Genomic DNA, 27,959 nt, shown 5'->3' with positions numbered 1-27,959 from the left:
TTACTCTCACCCATCCTCCTTGAACAAATTCCCTACTTTTGTTTCTGTCTCAAGTAACTAGACCATTTGTAGGTATCATATGTCTTGGAGGTGCTAAAAAATGCGTAAGTATGTTTCATATGGTTCTGAGGCCAGGCTGTTTAGGTAGATGACCAAAGACTTATAGTACTCATAGTACTCACAGTATTCTCTTTGGTGTGACCAGAGAGGTCTATGGCAGGGTTCTCCAACCCTGTTCCTGGAGAGCTACCGTCCTGTAGGTTTTCACTTCAACCCTAATCTAGATGGCTTATTCATCACAAAACCATTTGACGTTGCCAATTATTTTAATGAGTACAAAGTGGGCAAACTTTGGCAGGAAATGCCAACAACGAACAGTGAAACATCATATTTATGCATCAAATAATGAAAGAAAAGCATTGTAAATTTGAATTTTGAAATTTGAAGTTAATGTGAGAGAGGTGGAAAATGTTTTGTGTTCGATCAATAATGACAAACCTCCTGGCATTGACAACTTAGATGGAAAGCTACTGAGGATGGTAGCTGACTATCGCCACTCCTATCTGTCATATCTTTAATCTGAGTCTAGAGGAAGGTGTTCATCCTCAGGACTGGAGGGAAGCCAAGTTCATTCCTCTACCCAAGAGTGGTAAAGCAGCCTTTACTGGTTCTAACAGCAGACCTATCAGCTTGATGCCAGCTCTTAGCAAACAGTTGAAAAAATGGTGTTTGACCAAATACGAGGCGATTTCCTAGTAAACAAATTGACAACAGACTTTCAGCATACTGTTAGATTTCAGTGCAGCCTTTAATATTATTGACCATGACCTGTTGTTGACAAAACTGATGTTTTATGGCTTTTCAACCCCTGACATATATTTTATTCAGAGCTATCTAATAGAACTCAAAGGGTTTTATTTAATGGAAATCTCTCTAATGTCAAACATGTAGGGTGTGGTGTACCGCAGGGCAGCTCTCTAGGCCCTCTACTGTTTTCTATTTTTACCCATGACCTGCCACTGGCATTAAACAAAGCCTGTGTGTCCATGTATGCTGATGATTCAACCATATACGTGTCAGCAACCACAGCTAATGAAGTTACTTAAACCCTTAACAAGGAGTTGCAGTCAGTTTAGGAATGGGTGGCCAGTAATAAACTGATCCTGAACATCTCTAAAACTAAGAGCATTGTATTTGGTACAAATCATTCCCTAAGCACTAGACCTCAGCTGAATCTAGGAATGAATTGTGTGGCTGTTGAACAAGTTGAGGAGACTAAATTACTTGGTGTTACCTTAGATTGTAAACTGTCATGGTCAAAACATATAGATTCAATGGTTGTAAAGATGGGGACAGGTCTGTCCATGATAAAAAATGTTGCTCTGCTTTTTTGACACCATACTCCAATAAGAAAGTCCTGCAGACTCTAGTTTTGTCTTATCTTGATTATTGTCCAGTCATGTGGTCAAATGCTGCAAAAGACCTAGTTAAGCTGCAGCTGGCCCAGACCAGAGCGGCACGTGTTGCTCTTCATTGTAATCAGAGGGCTAATATAAATAGTATGTATGCCAGTCTCTCTTGGCTAAGAGATGAGGAGAGACTGACTGCATCACTTATTTTTATAAGAAACATTAAAGTGTTGAAAATTCAAAATTGTTTGCGCAGTCAACTTACACACAGGGGTCTTTTCACAGTCCCCAAATCCAGAACAAATTCAAGAAAGCGTACAATATTATATAGAACCGTTATTGCACGGACCTCCTTTCTATCTTATATTGCTCAAATAAACAGCAAACCTGGTTTCAAAAAACAGATAAAGCAACACCTCACGGCACAACGCCTCTCCCCTATATGACGTAGATATTTTGTGTGTATGTATTGATATCTAGGCTTCAGTATGTGTGACATTTTTTTACATGTATGTAGTTCTGTCCCTGAGCTGTTTATTAATCTTCTGTATTATGCCATGTTTCATGTTTTGTGTAGACCCCAGGAGGAGTAGCTGCTGCTTTCGCAACAGCTAATGGGGATCCTAACAAAATACCATGTAACAAATCTAGCTCAAAGGATTCTAATAATTAGCTGGTTGATAAACTGAATCAGGTTAGATAAAACTGGGATTAGAGCAAAAGCCTACAGGAGGTCGGCTCTCCAGGAACAGGGTTGGAGATCCCTGGTCTATGGTATGACTAGTGGGTAGGAACACAGTTTCCACTCCACTGTGTCTCTGAGCGGCAGGCTGGTGTTGACAGGGCAGGAATGCTGCTGTTCAGATGACAACAACAGTCTTGCAACACTAGAACTCTCTCAACATAATTCTACATTGGACCATGCTACTCTTGTCTACCCTCTGCTAGCTGTGCCTTCACAACAACAGAACCCACGTTTGGTTCAGTCAGTTACCTGGGGTGTTCTTCATTTTAAACATTTCACTGGGGCAGCAGATAGCCTAGTGGTTAGAGCGTTGGACTAGTAACCACAAGGTTGCAAGATCAAATCCCTGAGCTGACAAGGTAAAAATATGTAATTCTGAGCAAGGCAGTTAAGTCAGTTTAGTCACTGTTCCTAGGCCATCATTGAAAAAAATAATTTGTCCTTAACTGACTTGTGTAGTTAAATAAACTATATGATTTCTGAATACAGCAATTGTTCAGCTACTGTAAAGGCTTGGTTGGAGTGGAGGATACCAGGCACGGCATAGGACTTATAGTCATGTGTGTGGATGCTGATTGTAACATTACCACCAAATAGTATTTTAGGGTTACTCGACTTTGGGAAAACGGCCAAAATCCTAACATGTATTTGGGGAATGTTAGGAGATCTGGCTCATACCCTCTCTGTGTGCCAGGGAGAGTTGAGCTGAGGGTTGCACTACAAAGCAGGATCATTGAGTTAGCCAGTTAACTCCTAAATATTCGGAAGTAACTTCTTATTTGTTTTAGAAAGATAAGCTTGGAATGGTCTAATTGATTCAACTTCCAAAAACACACACAGTATCTAAGTTAAGCTTTCATAATAAACCAGAAAAGGTATAGTTATTTCTGGTTGTTTATCCAAGTTAGCTGGCTAACTCATTGATTCTGCTTTGTAGGACACCCAACAGGCCTCAGTAGCCTTGTTTATACCTGGTGCAAACATGCATCCTGTCCTGATCTTGTCAACATTCACATTTTCAGACATTCTTTCAAAATAATATGTATTTACTTATTTTAAGACTCATATTGACGCCTTAAGTCACTTGTCAAGGATAGAGGGCGGGATAATGATGATTTAAATGGTTTCACTGTCCAGATCTGTCTACACTTGAACGCCTGACTACGTCTGGAGGTTGTCAGGGAAATCTGATCACAATCAGATCACAATGCGTCTTTTAATCGTCTACACCTGTCTAAAAATGTGGGCACAATCAGAATGTGGACAAGATCAGGACAAAGAATCCATGTTAGCACCAGGTATAAACAGGGCTAGTGACAACACAGTCTCAGATCCAGAGCTCCACAACTAACTCACAGAACCTTGAGGGTATAATATGGATGTCTAGATCTAGATCTCTCTAGATTCAAGCCCTGGTCTAATGAGTCAGGTAGCTGTCAGGGTCACTGTAAAAGTCAACAGTCCATTGCAGCAGAGTCATTCAGACCAGTGTCCAGTGAGTGTTTAGCTCCATGTATAAACTGAATGAGCTCTCAGAGAGTTATTTTTAGTCCTGAACTGCTTTTCCCATGGGGAGATCTTGAGGAGCAGATCACACTACATGTACTGAACCATGTTTCACAGCTGTGCTGTCTAATGTATGCAGTCTAGTAGAAGTAGTAGTACTATGGTAAGGACTATTCAGGCTATTCAGAGAGCATAAATCAGTGTGAAAATAATTGTAGTTATTACAAATATTACATCACAAGTACACTTGCCATACTTCATATAAGCATAAGTATATGAGCTAAAGCATTATGTGATAGATCAGTTATGTACAGAACAGGATCTTTTTTTTCTTCGAAATATGTTTTCATTGATATAGTCCAGTTATGAGTGTGTGGCTGCCAACCCACCATACTCATCGTACTCCCTGTAGGTGAGGTAGTGTTTGAGTGTCGGGGGGAACGGGACGGCAGCCATGACCTGAGGGTCATTCAGTCTTCTAGGGGTCATCTGTCTCCTAATGACCAAACGACACTGGTGCTGCAGGGACCGCGGGTTGTCTGGGGATACACACACATGGACGGGCACACACACACACACACACACAAAAAGTCAGGTTATTCTGTTCATGATGATGGCGAGTTGATCTGTAAGATATTTCAGTATTTGCATTCCCACTGTTTTCTGTCCACTATTATTGTTTATTAGCAATGATGCTGCCTTACCCAGAATGCCACAGATGTCTGGCCACTCTTTCTGTTTTTCCAGGACCCGTAGGAGGTTGGGGCAGATACGTGGGTGTCTGARGTAGTCCAGAAGCATCTGTACCACACTCCCCGCCAGGTTGACCACCGACGACAGGGAGATGATTTCACAGAACTGGAGCAGAGAGCGAACAGGACAGCGAGACTGACATCAGAAGGACAAACACTGGAACTGGACTTGCTGTTATGTTCTAAGTTAGACCAACACATTCTACATCATTCGCTGCCAACCCTGGTCATAGAGGACCACATTGTGTGCAGGCTTTTGTTCCAGCCCAGAACAGAAATACAGAACCTGCCTCCCTCCAGAACCAGGACTTGTCTACTTCCTGTATTCTAAATCAAAGATTGGGGGCCTACTCCTGTTGTACTGGAATAGACCAGGAATAGGCCTACAGGACTTACCGAGGCTCTGCAGTCCTGGTTATAAAATAAAGTTCTTCTATGGTTATTTTGGTAGCCGACCCAGGAGTCGCAGTCCATATCCTGTCCGTTACCGTGGTTACACATGAAGCACTTGTCTACGTCGTAGCCGTTGTTGAGCAGCAGGCGCAGAATCATGTGATCTCTGAGACAGTACTGCAACGCGGTGGGAAACAGTGTGTCACTGATCATTCTGAAGTAGCAGTTGACCTCGGCACCCCTGGACAATAGCAGACGCACCAGCTCATACCTGGGGTCGGATGGGATAGGGTTAGAAAGGTGATGTCATAGAAGAGAGACCAGGAAGTAGGCAATACATGGGAGCTAGGTTGAAGATGAAAGGTTAAGACAACGTCATAATTACAAGCGGAAGCAGATTTTTTTTTTTCATGGGACCTAGCATGGGAGCCAACAAACTGTTCCAATAGATAGAAGTTGGTGACGTCACCGCTGTGTTCCATTCAGTTTCATTTAAACAGCGCATTCGGAAAGTATTCAGACTCCTTGATTTTTTCCACATTTTGTTGTGGATTAAAATCCTCATCAATCTACACACAATACCCCATAAAGACAAAGCAAAAACAGATTTTTAAAAAATGTTTGCAAATGTTTAAAAAACAGAAAAACCTTATTTACATAAGTATTCAGACCCTTTGCTATGAGTCTCGAAATTGAGCTCCGGTGCATCCTGTTTCCATGGATCATCCTTGAGCTGTTTCTACAACTTCATTGGAGTCCACCTGTGGTAAATGCAATTGATTGGACATGATTTGGAAAGGCAAACACCTGTCTATATAAGGTCCCACAGTTGACGGTGCATGTCAGAGAAAAAAACAAGCCATTAGGTCAAAAGAATTGTCCGTAGAGTTCCGAGACAGGATTATTTCGACTCACAGATTTGAGGAAGTGTACCAACATATTTCTGCAGCATTGAAGGTCCCCAAGAACACAGTGGCCTCCATCATTATGAAATGGAAGAAATTTGGATCCACCAAGAATCTTCCTAGAGCTGGACGCCCGGCCAAACTGAGCAATCGGGCGAGAAGGGCCGTGGTTAGGGAGGTGACCAAGAACCCAATTGTCACTCTAACAAAGCTCCAGAGTTCCTCTGTGGAGATGGGAGAACCTTCCAGAAAGACAACCATCTCTGCAGCACTCCACCAATCAGGCCTTTATGGCCAGATGGAAGACACTCCTCAGTAAAAGTCACATGAGAGCCCGCTTGGAATTTGCCAAAAGGCACCTAAAGGACTCTCAGACGATGAGAAACAAGATTCTCTGGTCTGATGAAACCAAGATTGAACTCTTTGGCCTGAATGCCAAGCGTCACGTCTGGAGGAAATCTGGTACCATCCCTATGTTGAAGCATGGTGGTGGTAGCATCATGCTGTGGGGATGTTTTTCAGCGGCAGGGACTGGAGACGGGTCAGGATCGAGGGAAAGATTAACGGAGCAAAGTACAGAGAGATCCTTGATGAAAACCTGCTCCAGAACGCTCAGGACCTCAGACTGGGGCGAAGGTTCGCCTTCCAACAGGACAACGGCCCTAAGCACATAGCCAAGACAATACAGGAGTGGCTTCAGGACAAGTCTCTGAATGTCCTTGAGTGGTCCAGCCAGAGCCCGGACTTGAACCCAATCTAACATCTCTGGAGAGACCTGAAAATAGTTGTGCAGCGACGCTCCACATTCAACCTGACAGAGCTTGCAAAGATATGCAGAGAAGAATGGGAGAAACTCCCCAAATACAGGTGTGCCAAGCTTGTAGCGTCATACCCAAGAAGACCCGAGGCTGTAATTCGGTGCCAAAGGTGCTTCAACAAAGTACTGAGTAAATTACTTATGTAATTGTGATATGTCAGTTTTTTATTTTTAATACATTTGCAAAAATGTCTAAAAACAAGATTTTTAGGGGGGGGGGGGACAATTTAATCAATTTTAGAATAAGGCTGTAACATAACAACATGTGAAAAAAGTCAAGTGGTCTGAATACTTTCCAAATGCACTGTAGCTACAGTGCCTTGCAAAAGTATTCATCCCCCTTGGCATTTTTCCTATTTTGATGCATTGTCCATGTAATGGACATACACAGAATAGTTTAAATTGGTGAAGTGAAATGGGAAATATAACTTGTTTTAAAAAATTCGGAAAAAATTAAAACGGAAAAGTGGTGCGTGCATACAGTATGTATTCACCCCCTTTGCTATGAAGCTCCTAAACAAGATCTGGTGCAACCAATTACCTTCAGAAGTCACATAATTAGTTAAATAAAGTCCACCTGTGTGCAATCTAAGTGTCACATGATCTGTCACATGATCTCAGTATATGGTACACCTGTTCTGAAAGGCCCCAGAGTCTGCAACACCACTAAGCAAACAGGTCAGGGACAAAGTTTTGGAGAATTACAGATCATGGTTGAGTTGTAAAAAAATATCTGAAACTTTGAACATCCCACGGTGCACCATTAAATCCATTATAAAAAAATGGAAAGAATATGGCACCACAACAAACCTGCCAAGAGAGGGCCGCCCAACAAAAATCACGGACCAGGCAAGGAGGGCATTAATCAGAGAGGCAACAAAGAGACCAAAGATGACCCTGAAGGAGCTGCAAAGCTCCACAGCGGAGATTGGAGTATCTGTCCTTAGGACCACTTTAAGCCGTACACTCCACAGAGCTGGGCTTTACAGAAGACTGGCCAGAATAAAGCCATTGCTTAAAGAAAAAAATAAGCAAACACGTTTGGTGTTTGCCAAAAGGCATGTGGGAGACTACCCAAACATATGGAAGAAGGTACTCTGGACATATGAGACTAAAATGTTGCTTTTTGGCCATCAAGGAAAATGCTCTTTCTGGTGAAAACCTTTCATCACCCCGAGAACACCATCCCCACAGTGAAGCATGGTGGTGGCAGCATCATGCTGTGGGAGTGTTTTTCATCGGCAGGGACTGTGAAACTGGTCAGAATTGAAGGAATGATGGATGGCGCTAAATACAGGGAATTTCTTGAGGGGAAACCTGTTTCAGTTTTCCAGAGATTTGAGACTGGGATGGAGGTTCACCTTCCAGCAGGACAATGACCCTAAGCATACTGCTAAAGCAACACTTGAATGGTTTAAGGGAAAAACATTTAAAAGTCTTGGAATTGCCTAGTCAAAGCCCAGACCTCAATCCAATTGAGAATCTGTGGTATGACTTCAAGATTGCTGTTCCCCCACGGAACTCATCCAACTCGAAGGAGCTGGAGCAGTTCTGTCTTGAAAAAATACCCCAAGAGACTTGCAGCTGTAATTGCTGCAAAAGGTGGCTCTACAAAGTATTGACTTTGGGGGGGTGAATAGCTATGCACGCTCAAGTTTGCAGTTTTTTTTCTTATTTCTTGTTTGTTTCACAATAAAAAAGATTTTGCATCTTCAAAGTGGTAGGCATGTTGTATCAATCAAATGATACGAACCCCCCAAAAAATAAATTTTAATTCCAGGTTGTAAGTCAAGAAATAGGAAAAATGCCAAGGGGGGTGAATACTTCCGCAAGCCACTGTATTGCAGAGGTCGTTTGTGAAACATCTCAAGTAAGGAATAACTTTTCCGAAGGGAGACATGAATACTTGCGTTATCCCAAAGTTAACACCTGCTGTAGGCTTAGTTCTAACACAGTCTTGAGGTCTTAACACGGTCTTGAGTTACCCATACAGATACGGTCTCATACCTCCCAGCGCGTACAGCCACCAGGAAGCAGCGTAGCGGGTCCAGGTCAGTTTTGGCGCCGGCAGCCAGCAGCATCTCTGTGCAGGTGAGATCACTGTTGGATACGGCGAAGTAGAGCGGACTCCGCCTCATGTCCCCGTAGTTCTCTGGTAACACAGTAATAACAACATGCTCAATTTATCCATTTTATTTCATTCTTATCCAAACCATCTTACAGTTAAAACATGTATAGTCAGAAGCCTATATGCAGGGTTGGCCTCAGACATAAGCGACATAAGCCGTTTCTTAGGGACCCCTGCCACTAGGAACTCAGTCGGGGTTGAGAGTTAGAATAGTAGAATTCACAATGTGCCATTTTGAAATGTGTTTGTGCATCGGCAGTTTTTCTCTTATGTCAGTCACTGTCAGTCATTCAATTAGCCCATGTCAGCTAACATTTTTTAGATTGGTAAGTTAGTCTAGACAGCATGAAGGGAACGTACCCAGGGGCCTTGACCTCCAGGGGGCCCCCATTGGCCCACACAGGAATCAACCTCACAACTCTGGAGTTACAAGCACCTTCCTCTTGGACAGGTCTCCCTTATAAAAGAGATTGTGTGTCCATGAGTGTGCCCAATTGTACTACCTGGTTTGTGTGTGTCCATGGATTGTACCTGAGATGTGTGTGTCCAGCTGAGCGTTGACATCGAAGCCTTTCTCTATGAGCAGCTTCAGACAGTCAACATGGCCGCCATCTGCTGCCGAGTGGACTGGGCTCTGGCCAGACAGACGGATGGCTCTCTTAGTTGTGATGGGGATGAAGGTCCTCAGAGCACTTGGACAAACCAAAACATCATATTTCAGATTGTTGATTATACCAGCGCTGTTGATTATGTTGTTGAAATAAGATCTGGACTTTGAACTGAACAACTGCTTCTAGACCCAGGGATGGATCATTCCTCAGGGACAACACTTTCTAAGAACTGGATAATCCGATAACTCTCTAGCCAAATACATATTTTGATCAATTGATTTCCACAAAGACCGGCATGCTTTCCAGTAGTTGTTTTAGACATCCTTGTTCTAGACTGTTAGTAATATATGCCATTTAGCAGACACTTTCATACAAAGCAATTTACAGTCATATGTGAATACATTTTACATACGGGATAGTTTACATCCTTGGAATTGAAACCCACATGATCTACCAGCTGAGCTACAGAGGACCACGTAGTAAGAGTCATCCACTCACAGGATGTGTCCCTCATAGGCAGCTCTGTGTATGGGCAGCTGGCAGGCCAGACTGGCTATGTTAGGGTTGGCTCCAGCTTGCAGGAGGAGGTATATGCAGTCCATGTTCCCTGAGCCGGCTGCATCGTACAGAACAGTGTCTCCGTTATATGCCTGGGCGTTCACGTCGCCACCTGGTGGGAAAGGAGGACGATTAACCCTACTCTAGTCCTGTGTAGACTTCTGTTCAAGCCAAATATTTATGAATAACGGATATTACATTTAACTATTTTTCAGTTCCTTGTAATTGTTTTTTGGTTATTCTTCGAGAATGTTTATTTGCCTTTTGGTATGACAATAAATGTAAAATGTTTACATTATTCATCAAGGAAAATCTAAGGCCTCTGATTGGCTCGTACCGTTCTTTATGAGTATATCGAGGACCTCCACGTGGGCGTACTCTGCTGCGATGCCCAGCGGGGTGACATTGTGCCCATCTACAGCTGTCACCTTGGCCCCATGTCTCAGCAGAAGCACCAGGATGGCACTGCAGCCCACCTGGCAAGATAACGCACACTTTTTAAGTCGAAGGGAATTACAATAAACATTGTTTTTTTAATGGCATTCCATCACCTTGATGATAGGGGAGATAGCTGAAGAAGAAATATAAACAAGACTACAGGTGTAACTCGATCTCACCTTGGCTGCCTCGTGAATGGCCATCCACTTCTTCAGACACACCTGTTCCACGAAGGCCCCACAAATGATCAGAGTGGACACCAGTCATATGATCCCTGTCTCACCGCTAACACACATCAACACAGGACAACACATAACAAAAACGCACATGCATCTCGATTGACAACATAGAACAGTGCTTGAATACAGTATAGTATAGTACAGTGCCTGTGTGTGTGTGTGTGTGTGTGTGTGTGTGTGTGTGTGGTTGTGTGGTGTGTGTGTGTGTGTGTGTGTGTGTGTTGTGTGTGTGTGTGTGTGTGTGTGTGTGTGTGTGTGTGTGTGTGTGTGGTTTACCGAGCAGCAGTGGGGACTCGTTCAGGCTGTTGGTTTTGTGTGGAGACGCTCCATGCTGCAGTAGAGTCCTGATGTTCTCCAGCAGACCCTCTTGAGCAGCCAGAATCAACGCTGTGTCACCGTCTGCAGTCACATCATCCACAGTCACATCACAGGAAGCTGTAGGATCACACACAAAAGTAATGGGAATTAAACACGTCTTAGGTGATTCATTAGTATATCCCAGTAGCAGAGTGTTATAGAAGCAGTACTGTAAGTGACTACTGATATTTAAGGTACTAGTTGTGAGGTACTGTTGGTGGTATGTGGGCCTCTCACCAGCAGGACCTGATCCAGAACCTGTTCCTGGGACTGCACAGCGGCTCTGTGTTAGGGAACACCCTCTGCTGTCCCTCTCTGTGAAAGCCTGCAACCCAGACAGCTCCTGCAGGGTACACACATCACCTAGGGAGAGAGACCACACAGAACCCTACATTAGGGTTATGGCTAGCGTTATGGCTAGGGTTAGGTTTGAACCCTGATGTGGACATAAAGCTCGGGTTAGGGTTAATGGCTTAAGAGCAAGGGTTGGGCTTGGGCAGTTTGAAAGGCACGGTCGGTGAGGGGTAGTCCTACCTTGCTCGATGGCAGTCACTATCCTCAGAAAGTCACCACTGACTGTTGGCATGCTGTTGAGATATGAGTAAACTAAGTCAGGGAGAGGTGACAAACTTTTTGCGGGATGTGCGAATAATACATTCATGTAATCCTCTCCATTTTCCGAATACCTGTCTATTGATACATCTCGAATACTCTCTCGAATGGCATACTCAATAAGCTGCTCCTCACATCTATCGACGTCTTCCATTCCTACAGACAAATAAAAAAGAAACACCACGAACCTCAATACTCATGTCACTGCAGTCCGCATAGATCAACAGACACATCCTAAACTATAGGCATACAGACAGGAATGACATTGCAATGACAAATTGAGAGGTTTTAAAGCACCTTCGTCACTATCAAATATCCCAATGAACGGGCAACTCCAGTCTTATCTGTAAAATCTTCAGTGAAAGTCCTAGTCTCCGAAGGTTTGTTGGCAACCAACTAAATTTTACGTTGGTGTTTGCAGTACTGGGATATTTTTAGACCTGCTTGTAATATCAGCCCCACACGCTCTGAGAATGCCTGTCACGCTGTCACATGCAGTGCTTCACTATCACACTAAACACAGTTTATCATAATAAGATTGAATTTACTATAGGAGCCATACAGTATAGACAGGCTGTCTGGTTTATAGTATTATTTTTGATATTGCTGGTATATGTCGTGTACCCACTTTGAATGATTTTAAATTGCCATTTGTAATACTTATTTTTCCAATCTAATAATTGAACATGTATTGTAGGAGCCGTTAGTTAATAACATGTATTTAGGCTACTGAATAAGAGGACTCATGTCCACTTACCATCAAACATGTTGAGCTTTTATTTTGAAAAAACGAGGACGTGTTGACGTCATTTTTATTCGACAGAAGTTACCCAGAATCCATTGCGCCCAAAATCATGGCTGGTGTTCTGAAAAAGGTACGAGTGGAGGTCATGTTATGATTATGATTTTGTGAAAATGTAATGTGATTTTGTTAATTCAGTTAGTGTCCTTTGACTTTACAATTGATATGAGCTTTGTCGCTTTCTATTGACAAGCAACTTACATGGCTGACACGGTACGAACTCAAAGCTACATGGCGTTCTGTAATGTTCTGTAACGTTCTGTAATGTTCCACCTTCCTTCTGAATGCCGTATGACTATTTTACCCAGGAGATTAACGTTACTAGCTAACGTTAACTATGTAGTCTCGCTTGCTAGCTCATTGTGTATAATATTTCCCCCAGACAACAGGCTTGGTGGGACTGGCCGTGTCCCACAACCCTCATGAGGTGAGTCCCCAGTAATGACCATAATATACAGCTTTAGTAGTTGTGTAGCTGCCGTAATGACAACAAACGGCAGTAGTAGACCACAACTACTTTTGTCTTTAAATGTAACTTTGGTGTGTGTGTGTCCCCTCAGCGCCTGAGGATCCTGTACAGTAAGATCCTGGCGTCTCTCCAGGTCATCCCTCAGGACGCAGCCTACCGAAAGTACACAGAACAGCTTGTCAACGACCGCTTTGACCTTATCAAAGCTGTAAGTTACACTCCAACCACGGGCACGTTAAGTTTAACACAGTAGAAAACCCTTCCTACCAGTCCTCATTGTGACTGATTTCATGTATTAGCTTGAACTTGTATGAACCTCTGTGAGGTGATCCCCTTGTTGACTTTTATATTTGATATCATGTTATGAGACATTGTTTGGGATGGCATCTGTGTGTTTAAATCCATATAGATCCTTTCATGTTCTGTCTTCATTTCAATGGAAAGGAGCCCGATGTGGAGAAACTAGAGAAGAAAATCAACTGTGGTCAGATCGAGGAGGTCATTCACCAGGTACAGAGAGGAGCCTCACACTCTTTTCATTGCTTTGTATCTTCCTCCTAGAGTTGCTTTCTCTAGCCCTGTTTATACCTGGTTTCAACATGCGTCCGTTGTCCTGATCGTGTCCAAATTCGGGTTGGGCCCACATTTGTTGACAGGTGTAGACAATCAAAAGACACATTGTGATCTGATTGTGATAATTTCTTACAAACCACCTCTGGAGGTAGTCGATGAAGCATTTTGTGCGGATATCCTTGAAGTGGATCACTAAAAATGGTCATTAAAGATCGCATGGCACTTATCGTAAGAGTAGGGGTGTTAACCCCCGGTGTTCTGGCTAAATTCCCAATCTGTCCCTCGGGTACCTAATCATCCCCTAATCATCCCCGTTGCTGTAAATGAGAATGTGTTCTCAGTCAACTTACCTGGTAAAGTAAAATAAAAAGTGTAAACAAATCCGAATAACGAAAGCGTATAAATTTGGCTAACGTCACTGTTGTTTCGGCCTCAGAAAAAAACGGTCAGTTGAATTAAGATCACGGTCTTTAGAAACCAAGTGCCAACTGGCACTGTGCGTCCAGCGCTGATTAAAATTGGAATATAGAAAAATATGTTTGAGATATTGTCCCGAATGAAAGAAAAAGGGTTCTCCCGTTCTCACATCCAATGCCAGCGCAAAATAACATCATAGGCTACAGAAAGGCCAAGGACTGTAATACCAGAATTTAAACTGAAGTAAAAATGTATTGGCAGGTGGTGAATAGTCTATTTCAGTTGCTATATCAGATATGAAAATAATAGTCATATTATAATGCAATCCTTTTCAGATATCAATAAAGTGCAGAAGATGTCCAAACTGATGAGTAAAGGTGCATAGTTTGTGTAGGCTACTGTCCAATAGGCAAAGGCTTAAATTACGATGTACTCTTCAGGCTACTTTTAGATTGACACTTTATTCCTTTATAAAGCCTTTGCTTGACCACGTGTCTTGCTATAGGTTATCAAATCAAATGTTATTAGTGGGCCGACTACAACAGGTGAAATGCTTACTTACGAGCCCCTAACCGACAATGCAGTTAAAAAAAAATATGGATAAGAAATAAAAGTAATTAGGCCTCCCGGGTGGCGCAGTGGTCTAGGGCAGCACTAGCTGTGCCACCAGAGATTCTGGGTTCGCGCCCAGGCTCTGTCGCAGCCGGCCGCGACCGGGAGGTACGTGGGGCGACGCACAATTGGCCTAGCGTCGTCCGGGTTGGGGAGGGTTTGGCCGGTAGGGATATCCTTGTCCCATCGCGCACCAGCGACTCCTGTGGCGGGCCGGGCGCAGTGCGCGCTAACCAAGGTCGCCAGGTGCATGGTGTTTCCTCTGACACATTGGTGCGGCTGGCTTCTGGGTTGGATGCGCACTGTGTTAATTAAGAAGCAGTGAGGCTTGGTTGGGTTGTGTTTCGGAGGACGCATGGCTTTCGACCTTCGTCTCTCCCGAGCCCGTACGGGAGTTGTAGCGATGAGACAAGATAGTAATTACTAACAATTGGATACCACGAAATTGGGGAGGAAAAGGGGGTACAAATTTAAATTTAAAAAAAAGAAATAAAAAAAATTAAAGAGCAGCAGTAAAATAACAATAGCGAGACTATATACAGGGGGGTACAGAGTCAATGTGCGGGGGCACCGGTTAGTTGAGGTAATATGTACATGTAGGTAGAGTTATTGTGATGATAGTAGATAACAGTAGCAGCAGTGTAAAGGGGGGGATGCAGGCAATGCAAATAGTCAGGAGTCTTATGGCTTGGGGGTAGACGCTGTTTAGAAGCCTCTTAGACCTAGACTTGGCGCTCTGGTACTGCTTGCTGTGCGGTAGCAGAGAGAACCGTCTATGACTAGGGTGGCTGGAGTCTTGGACAATTTTTAGGGCCTTCCTCAGACCTCGCCTGGTATAGAGGTCCTGGATGGCAGGGATCTTGGCCCCAGTGACGTAATGGGCCGTTCGCACTACCCTCTATAGTGCCTTGCGGTCGGAGGCCGAGCAGTTGCAATACCAGGCAGTGATGCAACCAGTCAAGATGCTCTCGATGGTGCAGCTATAGAAACTTTTGAGGATCTGAGGACCCATGCCAAATCTTTTTCAGTCTCTGGAGGGGGAATAGGTTTTGTCGTGCCCTCTTCACGACTGTCTTGGTGTGCTTGGACCATGTTAGTTTGTTGGTGATGTGGACACCAAGGAACTTAAACCTGCTTCACTGCAGCCCCATCGATGAGAATGGGGACTACTTTGTCATGTAGTCCACAATCATCTCCTTTGTCTTGATCACGTTGAGGGAGAGGTTGTTGTCCTGGCACCACACGGCCAGGTCTCTGACCACCTCCCTATAGGCTGTCTTGTCGTTGATCAGACTGGCCAAAGACTGGTATTTGTGACTTTGATGTGCCCTCTGGGCATTTCATGATTATGACTAGGATTGATTCAATTTATTCTGTTTTAACACCTTAACATGATTAATTGTTGTGTCATCTGCAAACTTAATGATGGTGTTGGAGTCATGCCTCACCGTGCAGTCATGAGTGAACAGGGAGTACAGGAGGGGACTGAACACGCACCCCTGAGGGGCCCCTGTGTTGAGGATCAGCGTGGCGGATGTGTTGCTACCTACCCTTACCACCTGGGGGTGGCCCGTCAGGAATTCCAGGATCCAGTTGCAGAGGGAGGTGTTTAGTCCCAGGGTCCTTAGCTGATTGATGAGCTTTGAGGGCACTATGGTGTTGAACGCTGAGCTGTAGTCAATGAATAGCATTCTCACATAGGTGTTCCTTTTGTCCAGGTGAGAAAGGGCAGTGTGGAGTGCAATAGAGATTGCATCATCTGTGGATCTGTTGGTGCGGTATGCAAATTGGAGTGGGTCTAGGGTTTCTGGGATAATGGTGTTGATGTGAGCTGTTACTATCCTTTCAAAGCACAGCATGGCTACAGACGTGAGTGCTACGTGTCGGTAGTCATTTAGGCAGGTTACCTTAGTGTTCTTGGGCACAGGCACTATGGTGGTCTGCTTAAAACAAACTCGGACAGGGAGGTTGAAAATGTCGGTGAAGACACTTGCCAGTTGGTCAGCGCATGCTCGCAGTACACGTCCTGGTAATCCGTCTGGCCCTGAGGCCTTGTGAATGTTGACCTGTTTAAAGGTCTTACTCGCATCGGCTGCGGAGAGCGTGATCACACATTCTACCCGGAACATTCTACCCGGTACCGTTAGTGAATTATCAATGATTTGGAGGAAACTAAACCATGATAATTCTCCCAGCATGTCACTTTTTTTTTATTCCTTTGGTACTGTTTAGGCCTATACTAAAGGTTATTTACAATAATATAAAGATGTATGTAAACAATGATGCGTAAAGAACAAACCTATCCAGACCTGTTTGGATAATGTGTTGTGCCATTCAGAGATGGACTTTGTAGCCTACTCTGTAACTTAACCTGTTTCTGTTTTTACTGTGTGCATTAGGGCCTAGTGATATTTGTATTTATACTGTGCAATAATTGTATTTTGTATACGCATCCAGATTGTTTGTGTTGTGACTTTTTAGGGATGGGAGGGATTCTCTGAATATTTATTTGTATGGCTGCAGGACAAGTCGAGGTTATCGGGACAGTAGTCCGTTACACCCAGTCTTAAATTGTTGGATAACAAAAGTAGGCTCTAATGATGAGTATAAAACTATTGATTATAAAAGCGTGCTGTTTTCTGTCTTTTATACAGCTTGTGTCATAACGGTAGGTCGGATTAAAATGCATACAGGGACGGACCAGGGAATCTGGTCACAATAAGGACGAAGTGGGCAGATATGAATCACATTTTATTGTCGTGTGTAGACTCATCTCGATCTGATCATCTTGATTGGATGACGACAGCCATGTTAATGCAAGGTGTAACCACGGCTACTGAGACATTGTTATTTTGAAGCATTCAAAAACCTCCCGCATACTGTATCTCTCTCTTCCCCATTTATCCTACATCCCTTGCTTTATCTGACCCACTAGTTTCCTCTTCCCTCCAGGCGGAGTGTGAGTTGGCACTATCCAGGAAGATGGCGGAGTGGAAACCATGGGAACCACTGATTGAAGAGCCTCCTGTCAACCAATGGAAGTGGCCTGTTTAAAGACTACTTCCTGTATTTATCATATGTCTGTTTGTGTCAATGTGTAAGTACTTCATGCTCCATTCACAATGAAGCATGTACAAATAAAGCTGTGGAAATATTTTCCCTATCCTTGTAAAACTAATCTTTGACATTTTGCCTTGTGGGTACTGGGTGATACATAAAAAAATGAAAATTCTGACCGTTTACATAACTCAGCCAAACCAAGGAGAATGAATGGAAGATACTATTTATTGAAAAACATGCCAGTCCTGATCTTGTTCAAATTGTGATTGTGCTCATTTGTTGCAAAATGATTAGCTACTGTTTGCACCCCATGATAAAATCACATTTAATTAATGCAAGGTGTAACCAGTTATAATATACCTGCTTTGAGAAAGGGTGTCGTTCTATCCTAATGTACCCCACATATTTACAGCTGTTCAGTCAAAGTTAACTTAGAAATATAATTAGTTAACGTTGGACAACAGATTCCAACTGACAACCATGTGGGTCGTAACCTGCGTGTAATGCCCCTCATCCAACCTGCCTAAGGCAATTATTTTATTTGACTCTCACCTGTAAACTCCACACACACCTTTCATCCAACCAATCAATTTGTCCGGGACTACCTCTGGTGGTGGGCAAGAAGATCACATCAGTCATTTTAATCATCATACAAACGTCAGCACAATTATGTGGACAAGATACAAGCCTTCCTCAGGGAGCCCTCTTATCAGGCACAACAACTTCTTTAACTTGTCGTTTTATTAGAACCACAACCGTAGAGCTTTAGACCCACAGTACATCGTTAAAGACAGAACATATGAACAGTTGTATAGGCCAGACAGGGGAAAAGAGCTTGTCAGTTTAATAGACAGGGCTCTATTCAATCCATATCACTGAAGCGTTACATTTAGCTCGCTATTAATCTAAAGGTAATTTCCCAATGAGCCGACATCTGCGGCATTTAAATAAAAATGAAGCTGAATTTCCACCATATAAATTGGAATGAGGCCCTTCGATTAGGTTAACTATTATTAAAGTCCTACCATCAATCATTCCTTATAATGATAATTATTGTTCACAACAAAGCATTTAATAGAACAAAATTAGGTTAACCATTAAAACCAGTAAAGCCCCTACCAATAACTAGCAAGCATTTATTTCCCCGTTCACTAGTATGAAGCACAGGTAACTTCCCCCTTGTGTTGCCCTCTGTGGCACAGTTATAGAATTAGCAGAACAGAAATGTGCATACAACATGGTGTGTGGCGTTCCAGTTGGAATGTTTGAATTGCTCCTTATCACATCCATAGAAATGGAGCAACCCTTAAGTCATATCAATAATGGAAACTCCTGTTGGGTGGACCATTAAAAAGGCTAAGGATGTTCATAGCCATGTCTGTTCTACTAATTCTAATTCTATAGTCATAACATTCATAATATCTGGATGTGTTCTTCACGGAGCCGTTCTCCATGCCCATGTGAAACGCAGACAGTTGCATCATGGGAGCGGTAGTTCCCTCAGGTCCTGGAGTCTTGGGCTCCGCTGGTGGCCCTCTGCAGCAGCTGGACCATGATGGGGTAGACAGGGGCGAACTCCTTCCCCTGACGAGCCCTCACGCTCTGCATGTAGGCCTCCAGAGCACCCCTAGTACACACAGAAGGAGATGGCGTTGCTAAAGACACACTACCCAATAGAACTGATGGGAATGTCATAATTTTACCACAAGAGGGTGCTCACTCACTCCTCTGAGTGATACCAAACAACCCACCAGCGGTCTCAAAGGCTATAAGACTTTTGTCGTTCTCCTGCAGTTACCTAATGAGTGTGAGGCGGTCTCTCTCTGAAGGGTGGTCATCCAGCCACTGGGAGTAGCGAGCGATGGACCACTCTGCTCTCTGTGAAAGAGGAAGAATTAGTACAAAGTTAAGATAAAGATGACGATTGGAATCAGTATAGATAAGTGTGTATAGCAGTTTGTAGGTACACTATAAGACCAAAAGTATGTCATTAATATGGAGTTGGTCCCCCCTTTGCTGCTATAACAGCCTCCACTCTTCTGAGAAGGCTTTCCACTAGATGTTGGAACATTGCTGCGAGGACTTGCTTCCATTCAGCCACAAGAGCATTAGTGAGGTCGAGCACTGATGTTGGGAGATTAGGCCTGGTTCGTGTTCCAATTCATCCTAAACGGGGTTGAGGTCATGGCTCTGTGCAGGCCAGTCAAGTTCTTCCACACCGATCTTGACAAACCATTTCTGTATGGACCTCGCTTTGTGCACGGGGGCATTGTCATGCTGAAACAGGAAAGGGCCTTCCCCAAACTGTTGCTACAAAGTTGGAAGCACAGAATCGTCTAGAATGTAATTGTATGGTATAGCATTAAGATTTCCCTTCACTGGAACTAAGGTGCCTAGCCCGAACCATGAAAAACAGCCTCAGACAATTATTCCTCCTCCACCAAACTTTCTCCTGGCATTTGCCAAACCCAGATTCGTCCGTCGGACTGCCAGATGGTGAAGCGTGATTCATCACTCCAGAGAACGTGTTCCCACTGCTCCAGAGTCCAATGGTGGCGAGCTTTACACCACTCCAGCCGACGCTTGGCATTGCACATGGTGATCTTAGGCTTGTGTGCGGCTGCTCGGCCATGGAAACCCATTTCATGAAGCTTCCGACGAACAGGTCTTGTGTTTCAGCACTCAGCGGTCCCGTTCTGTGAGCTTGTGTGGCCTACCACTTAGCGGCTGAGCCGTTGTTGCTCCTAGACATTTCCACTTCACAATAACAGCATTTACAGTTGACCAGGACAGCTCTAGCAGGGCAGAAATTTGACAAACTGACTTGTTGGAAAGGTGGCATCCTTTGACGGTGCAACTTTGAAAGTCACTTAGCTCTTCAGTAAGGCCATTCTACTGTCAATGTTTGTCTATGGAGATTGCATGGCTGTGTGCTCGATTTTATACACTTGTCAGCAACAGGTGTGGCTGAAATAGCCGAATCCACTAATTCGAAGGGGTGACTAAATACTTTTGTATATATAGTGTGTGTCTGTACCTGGTGAGGTGATTTGAGCTCAGACGGTGCTCTGGTGAACAGGAAGTGTAGCAGGGTGCTGTATGGAATCAGATCCCCCACGGCTGGACTGCTGGCTATCAGCTCACTGTTCTGGAACAGCAGGGGCCTACAACACACACAGACACACACACACAAAATGTCTCAGCTACATTGAGGTGTCTAGCCTAAATAACGTGTTCATTATGTGACACCATTAGCCTTTACCCATTATCTTTAAACCATTACCCTAGCGTCTAAGTAGAGGCAGACGGCAGGGAGACCGAGAGAATTACAGCTCTCTAACCCTCCAATAATGACTAACATCTTCGTTAAGATCCACTCTCACTCTGTAAACTACCGCTGCTACTGAGGCGTTCCCCATCTCAAAGGTTTAACAGGAATAGGTTGTGCATAATAACTGATGTAATAACTATGTGTCACTAATGCGTCATACATGTGTAACAAGCAGTGATGTAGTAACATGCCTGAAAGATCTCAGCAGGCGGTAGGGTTTCCCCAGCTCAGACACTCTCCTACAGAGAGGAGCGACGGCCAGCTCCATCTAGAAACACAGAGAAGAAATAGCACAGCGAGAACACGAATATAGAGTTACTTGGTGAACTTCAAAATGCACAGGAAAACCCAAGAGACAGGCAGATACGGAGAGAGATACCGATAATACCCTCACATACAGCCCTTCTCCTCACCTGAGCGAAGTCAGCCGCCAATCTCATCTTGCCTCCCTCCCCCAGGGGGCGCAGCAGGCTGGCGTGGCGGATGAACAGTGTGATGCAGCGCTGGGCGATGCTCTCCGTGTTGTCGTATATGAAGTCGACACACTGGAAGTGGCGGAAGTAGTCCGCCATCACACGGCCCACGAAGCCCTGTAGCTCTCGCATGTACAGAGAACAGGGCACGTCCGGCTTCCCCGGGGTGGACATAGACCTGGACACAGAGACATATATAGAACACAGACACAGACACACCCTATGGTTAGTATAGGTCACAGACTAAGGGTCTGACTCGTAACCTTGAACCTCAGGCCATTGACCCACAATGATTGAGTGACTACACACTAAACCTATGTGTGTGTGTGTGTTACTGAATGTGTGTGTGTATGCAAAATGTGTGTATCTGCGAGTCGGCTAAGTCCCAGCAGTGCCTTGTCTGTGTAAGATCAGAGAGCGCAAAGCAGTCTAGTCTGTATTCAGAGCGCTGAATGTCAATCTGAGCTCTCGGTCTCTGTATGTATGGCCGTGACAGAATAACCAGCGTGTGCCAGGGGCCGATAACATTTAGCCAGCGGCAGGAGGCTACAGTACTGACGCAGGGACCCTTTGTGTGGCTCTGTCTAATGGGACCCTGCTAGCTGTGTGTGTATGTGTGTGTGTGTCGTGACTGCAAAGCCCCAAGACTAACAGAGTCTACAGGTCCATTGGGAGCCTCTCTATTGTACAGAGACGAGTCTGGCTAATATGAATGGAGGGAGAATATCTGAATGCAACTGTAGAGGGTCTAGAGACGAAGGGTTCCGAAACTTTTTCACTCAGGCCCCCCTTCCAGCATTGGGAAACATCCCTCATCCCCCATGCTGCGCGCACCACAAACTGTTCACATCCCTCTTGCTGGCGAAGAGAACACTTTGCAGGTTTAAAGCTTATTTCCTACAATTCTACACATTTTGTCATGGGGTGCAGAGAAAATGTTGCCGTTTTAAATCGCATTTTCTTGCAATTCCATACATTTTGCCATGTCTAATGTGTATTCGTGTGATATTTGAGTGACTCGAACATTACAACAAAATCTATGGGCTAAAAAACCTAGCTAGAAAACGTTAGCTGACATGGGCTAGTTGATCTGGACACTTCTGAAAAGTTGTAAATAGCTCTCTAAGGTATGACAAGACGTATACTGATGATGCATTACCCAATGTAGAAATGTCACCTTGTGCACCTAGAGGGCGCGCCCCAAAGTTTGGGAACCACTGGTCTAGACCATAAAGATCCTATTAAAATTAATTCCTAATTCTAGGGTCTAGACTGGTTCTACCTGTGTGTGCACACATTGACGAGCGAGCTGCTGGGCTCACAGCTAGGTTCCACAGGGCTATTGCCTTGGCTGGCATCCATGGATGCTTGCTGATTCAGACCTGACCTTTTTACAAAATTAAACCCCCCCAGCCTTTTTTAACACGTCAATATCGCCGCTGTGACTAGAATCCTGCAACAGCTACTCTGCCACGGTGCCCCTATGGCTATCTGGGAGACAGTCAGTGGGGTCAATGGCTCAGGGAGACTTGGATGGTAGCGTGACTAAGAGTTCACTCAGAGGACGTGTGTGTGTGTGTGTGTGTGTGTGTGTGTGTGTGTGTGTGTGTGTGTGTGTGTGTGTGTGTGTGTGTGTGTGTGTGTGTGTGTGTGTGTGTGTGTGTGTGTGTGTGTGTGTGTGTGTGTGTGTGTGTGTGTGTGTGTGTGTGTGTGTGTGTGTGTGTGTGTGTGTGTGTGTGTGTGTGTGTGTGTGTGTGTGTGTGTGTGTGTGTGTGTGTGTTAGAGCTAGTTTTAAGATGGTCACTGCAAGGAGCTCCCTCTGCGCAACACAAGAGCAAGTGTGTGTGTGTGTGTGTGTAAGTGTATTTGTTGGGGAGAAAGGGGGCAGGGGTGAGTTCAGCCACTTAGCCACATTGTGTTTATCTGACCATGAAAAGGTCATTTGGACAGGGGGCTGAAGAGACAACACACACACACAGGATTCTATACGAGAGCAGAGCAGTGTGTGTAGAACAGTAGGTAGCCTGAGGATGTGTGTATGAGTGTGTAAATGTCAAGCTCAGGGGAAAGAGAGAAACATTTTGTAAATGTAAATTAGCAACAGATGCTGTTTAGTGCCAGGTGAAACAGAGAGACAATCAGATAATAGTATCACAGACAACATATTGTCACACATAAAGCTCTGTAGCACTATGTCACCAAGCCCACCTGTAAACATGACCCTTTAAACAACTTAAACCCCAACCTTACTCCTAGAACGGGGTCAACTAGCTTGAGGAGTGTGGTGTCTTAAAGTGTGTGTGTATACTAACCCAGAGAAGTCTTCCTGATGCATAGTGATGATGATGGCTTCTATGGAGTCACTGACCGACAGCAGCAGAGGCTGTACTGCACTGGCCATCAGAGCCTGTACTCCCTACACGCACGCAAGAGAGTACATCATTTAACAAGGTATAAAAAGGGTTGTGTGTCATAACTCTGAAACAACTCGGTCAGACAATGACATCTCAAATATCAGTGGACACACAATGATGAACTGCACAAACATGACCATAACTTCTTGCATCTGCAGGCCAGGTACATAGCTGAAGGACACAGTCCCCGCAGGGACACACCGGATTCACGTAAGTCTGCCATTGCCTAGCAACCCAAACAGACTGGTGGTCTTCGCTGCATGAATGCGATTTGCTGATAAGTGGACGTTTGCAGTGAGCTCTTTAGGATAGGAGCTCTGTGCACGTGACATGTCAGACGAGAGAGGAAGAGCGTGTGTGTATGTGTGTGTGTGATGTTCGTATTTGTGTGTGTGTGTGTGAGACTGTGTGTGTGTTTGGACATGTGTGTGTGTCGGTCGCGGGGTTCGGAGTGGGGCCGCCGGTTTATCGTTCGCTCCATCTTTAGATCAATCTAAACTCAATAGACCTGACCCAGTGTGTGTGTGCGCGTTTGTGTTTGTGCCCGTCAGCTAAGCCCCTGCCAACGATAGATAACCAGATCTCTGTTCAGATCTCCTCTCTAAACTCCTTCACAACAAAGTTAACAATGTCCCCTCCGTTGTGTGTGGCGTGGGGGATTGGCGGAACGCAGAGAGAAACAAGCCTCCGACCATTTTCCCAGTTACGACAAAATACCTTTGTGAGAAAAAGCGAGTGATTGCCAAAGAAGAGTCTACACACTCCACTCAGTGTTTACCCTTTTATCTCCCAGAGTGAGATGCATCAGAAATAGCAATGTTTTGTTTGGTTTCCATAACTCAGTTCCAAGTTCCAAAAGTGCCCATTCAAACCCCGTAATGAAAAACCAACAGCATAATCCACCACCATCTGCACATCAGATAGAATGGAGAGAAAAAGAAGAGGGGCAGACTAGAGAGGAGTAGAGATGAGAGGAGGAGGAAATCAGTAGAGAAGAACGATAGAGGAGGAGGAGAGGAGAAAACAGTAGAGCAGTATGGGAGGAGACGAGTGTCTGTCTTACCTCTAGTGAAGCAGTGAGAGCATGTTCAGCAGCCGGAGGACATGACCCCAATCCTGATATCACCTGAGAACACACACAGAGACAGAGACACCCACACACACACACAGACAGACAAAAAGGTCAAAGGTTAGGTTACAGTGAAACCTGAAACACTATTTGTCTCTTTTCCCACATATCCCTCCCGTATTCTTCTAACGGTTATTACAGCATTTATCCTCCCTCCTTGCTCTCCAATCCTCCACGTCTGTCCTTCCATCCCATCCTTCTCCCCGCTCCCTCCCTCCTAAAATAACCAGCCGTTCTTTCTGAAACGGCCTCACTGCTTTCAAATGGTGAAATTTTGACAACCTCCCAGGCCACTAAATATTTGATGGCAGAGTAATCTATTTTTATGCCACTATTAATCACGCAGGCCACAGCACCAGGGCAGATCATACATCTTTAATGGGCCATATGAAGGAATACGTTTCCCCATCTCTAACTCTCTCTCTGGATCCCACTTCCTTGCTCTCTCTTTCTCTGCCTCTCTCTACATCTGACTCCCTTCCTTGTCATCCCTCTCTCTCTTCGCTCCTCTCGTCCTCTCTTCTCTCCCCGCTCCTCTCTCTCCCTCCGCTCCTCTCTCCCCTCCCCTCTCTCCCTCGCCGCTCTTCTCTCCCTCGCCGCTCCTCTCTCCCTCTCCTCTCTCCCTCTCGCCTCGGCCTTCTTCCTCTCTCCCTCTCGCCTCGCCTCTCTCCCTCTCGCCTCTCCTCTCCTCTCTCCCCTCTCGCCTCCCCTCTCTCCCTCGCCGCTCCTCTCCTCCTCGCCGCTCCTCTCTCCTCGCCGCTCCTCTCTCCTTCTCGCCGCTCCTCTCTCCCGTCGCCGTCCCTCTCTCCCTCTCGGGCGCCCTCTCCCTGCTCCTCTCTCGCCGCTTCTCTCTCCCTCTCGCCTCTCCTCCCTCGCCGCTCCTCCCTCTCTCACTGCATCTCTCTCTCTCCCCTTCTCTCCCTCCCCTGCAGCTAGTTTACTTTGGGTGATGAGATACATTAACTCTACAAATATTGGTTGTCAGCATTTTCCCATCAAACCATTGTGACATCAGATGACCAGCACACGCACGCACACACACACTCTTCTGCGTGAACTCTTAGTCACGCTACCACCCCAGTCACGCTCCCTATAATATGTAATATAACACACGTGTCAATGTCTGATAAAGATGTCATGTAAAACATAATGTAGCCGTGTTAAACATAACGTAGCCGTGTTAAACATAACGTAGCCGTGTTAAACATAGCGTAGACATGTGAAAAACATAATGTAGACATGTAAAAAGAACACAAGTGTAATGTGGTGTGTGTGTGTGTGTATATATGTGTGTGAGGGTTTTAGTGTGTGTGTGTGTGTGTGTGACCGTGTGTGTGTTACTTTAGCAACAGCCTGGTGTAGTCTGTAGAGGGAGTTGACCACCGCCATGTTCCTCCTCTGGCCTTCTGTGAGAGGCCCTATCACCTGACTGGCATCCCCCTGGGTAGATAGCTGGAGAGAAAGAGAGAGTGAGAGAAGAAGGGAAGGATGGAGGGAGGGAGAGAAATAGAGAGAGAGAGAGAGAAAGGTGGAGAGAAGAGAGAAAGAAAAAAGTCAGGACACCTGTAGTTCTCAGCAGATACACAGCAGCAGTGAGACCAAGGGCACACCAGAGCCAGACTCCAGTTCCCACTGCTATAGCAGAGCAAGGAGGGGCCAGGGAACAACACATACAAATGGGACAGGAGCCAGGATCCAGCTGTAGTAGCAGTTTGTGCTGCTGTCTCCAGGCCATGTTCCACAGGCGGATAGGGACACCTCACCACCACTCATCTCAGAGGTGATAACAGGCAGGTCACACACACACCTGGGGAAATTAGAGGCTCCCTATCTGAGATGGCCATCTCAGGAAGACGAAGAGAGAGGAATTAGGGCCATCTCAGGAAGACAGAGCGAGAGAGAAAAAGCGAGAGACAACATGTGCAAAGTGGTGCCATAGCAACGGTCTAAAAATGGCAAAGCAACAGTTAACTATAGCCTTAGTGTAGTTGTGTGGATGGCAAACACGCACACACAGAGGCGCACACACAAACACACACACACTGACATTCATGACACATGCACGTGCCCACACACACGCACAGAAAGGTGTCAGGATACCAGCACTGAAGTAGCTTCCTGTTCCCACCTGAGTATGTCTACGTTTGTGTGAGTGAGTGTGTGTGTGTGTGTGAGAGTGACTGTAGATCAGGCCTGTGTGTGTTGCGTGTGTGTCAGAGTGTATATTTAGAGCTTGGGGTGTCTGTGGAGGAGGCTCCAACCTACTAATAAAACTTCTAAGTTAGTCACTGTTAACTTAGAAGCATGTTTTTTTACCCTTCTCATTGATGAGTAATTTTTTWAATGTAATACATTTAGAATAAAGCTGTAACGTAACAAAATGTGGAAAAGGGGAAGGGGTATGAATACTTTCCGAATGCACTGTAATTAGAGGGGTGTAGGCATAAAACAAATAATAATAATATTAAAGTAAAACAAAATAAGTAACCAATTCAGACCTTTACAATTAAGTTAGCAGACTTCATGAGTAAGGGTGGGTAATGAAGAAAAATAAAGAAAATTAAAACAATGATATGATCGCTGTAGGACCAATAGCACTTAATCCATTATCTTAATTCATTATTAACAATATACTTTAAAAGACCTTAAACCAAAATCTGCCATCCTTTAAGTGCTCTATACTATTTACCAAAAAACAAGAAGAGGGCATGTGCAAAAAGTCTATCCTCTTATATAATAATTCATCAGTGCCTGTAGGGAAAGTCCTCCCTGGGAGATAAATTCAGTAGCCTAAGCCGAGTGAGACAGGAATCAAAACAGGAAGAAAAACAAGCAAAAGCTAAAAAGTGATTGTGTAGTAGCCCAAATGGGGATAGCTAGCCCATATGTGTAATAGTCCAAATAGATTCAATATATTTTTACCTCCCTTTTTCTCCATAATTTCGTCATATCCAATTACGATCTTGTCTCATCGCTGCACCTCCCCAATGGGCTCGGCACAGGCGAAGGTCGAGTCATGCGTCCTCCGAAACATGACCCACCAAACCGCGCTCCTTCACACCTGCCCGCTTAAACCGGAAGCCAGCCGGACCAATTTGTCGGAGGAAACACTGTTCAACTGACGACCGAAGTCAGCCTGCAGGTGCCCGGCCCGCCACAAGGAGTCGCTTGAGCGCGATGAGCCAAGTAAAGCCCCCCCCCGGCCAAAT

The 27,959-nt window shown here is 44.8% G+C and overlaps 2 protein-coding genes and 1 pseudogene across 2 annotated transcripts in view; 1 reads left to right on the top strand and 2 right to left on the bottom strand.

The window, feature by feature from the left end:
* Nucleotides 1-307: 307 nt before the first annotated feature.
* LOC111950281 (ankyrin repeat and SOCS box protein 15-like) lies at nucleotides 308-11,878 on the bottom strand (annotated as a pseudogene).
* Nucleotides 11,879-12,264: 386 nt separating this feature from the next.
* On the top strand, nucleotides 12,265-17,506 carry LOC111950278 (NADH dehydrogenase [ubiquinone] 1 alpha subcomplex subunit 5). Its single transcript, XM_023967725.2, has 5 exons — nucleotides 12,265-12,345; nucleotides 12,655-12,699; nucleotides 12,833-12,949; nucleotides 13,186-13,251; nucleotides 17,296-17,506. Exons 1-5 carry the CDS (start codon nucleotides 12,325-12,327, stop codon nucleotides 17,395-17,397), a joined length of 351 nt encoding a protein of 116 aa, XP_023823493.1. The 5' UTR covers nucleotides 12,265-12,324; the 3' UTR covers nucleotides 17,398-17,506.
* A 104-nt stretch (nucleotides 17,507-17,610) lies between these two features.
* Nucleotides 17,611-27,959, bottom strand: part of LOC111950239 (conserved oligomeric Golgi complex subunit 5) — a 92,152-nt gene continuing 81,803 nt past the window's right edge. The window contains exons 15-22 of the mRNA XM_023967662.2: nucleotides 26,092-26,202; nucleotides 24,685-24,747; nucleotides 23,520-23,623; nucleotides 21,148-21,385; nucleotides 20,926-21,002; nucleotides 20,441-20,567; nucleotides 19,202-19,281; nucleotides 17,611-19,030 (exon numbers count right to left, since the gene is read on the bottom strand). Coding sequence (XP_023823430.1) covers nucleotides 18,904-19,030; nucleotides 19,202-19,281; nucleotides 20,441-20,567; nucleotides 20,926-21,002; nucleotides 21,148-21,385; nucleotides 23,520-23,623; nucleotides 24,685-24,747; nucleotides 26,092-26,202 — 927 coding nt within the window. The 3' untranslated portion in view covers nucleotides 17,611-18,903. The remainder of the gene's footprint in view (nucleotides 19,031-19,201; nucleotides 19,282-20,440; nucleotides 20,568-20,925; nucleotides 21,003-21,147; nucleotides 21,386-23,519; nucleotides 23,624-24,684; nucleotides 24,748-26,091; nucleotides 26,203-27,959) is intronic.

This window comes from Salvelinus sp. IW2-2015, linkage group LG3 (assembly GCF_002910315.2).
Source record: "Salvelinus sp. IW2-2015 linkage group LG3, ASM291031v2, whole genome shotgun sequence".
NCBI classification, from domain to species: domain Eukaryota; kingdom Metazoa; phylum Chordata; class Actinopteri; order Salmoniformes; family Salmonidae; genus Salvelinus; species Salvelinus sp. IW2-2015.
Note: the sequence above shows the minus strand (reverse complement) of the source record. Positions and strands in the feature narration are given on the sequence as shown.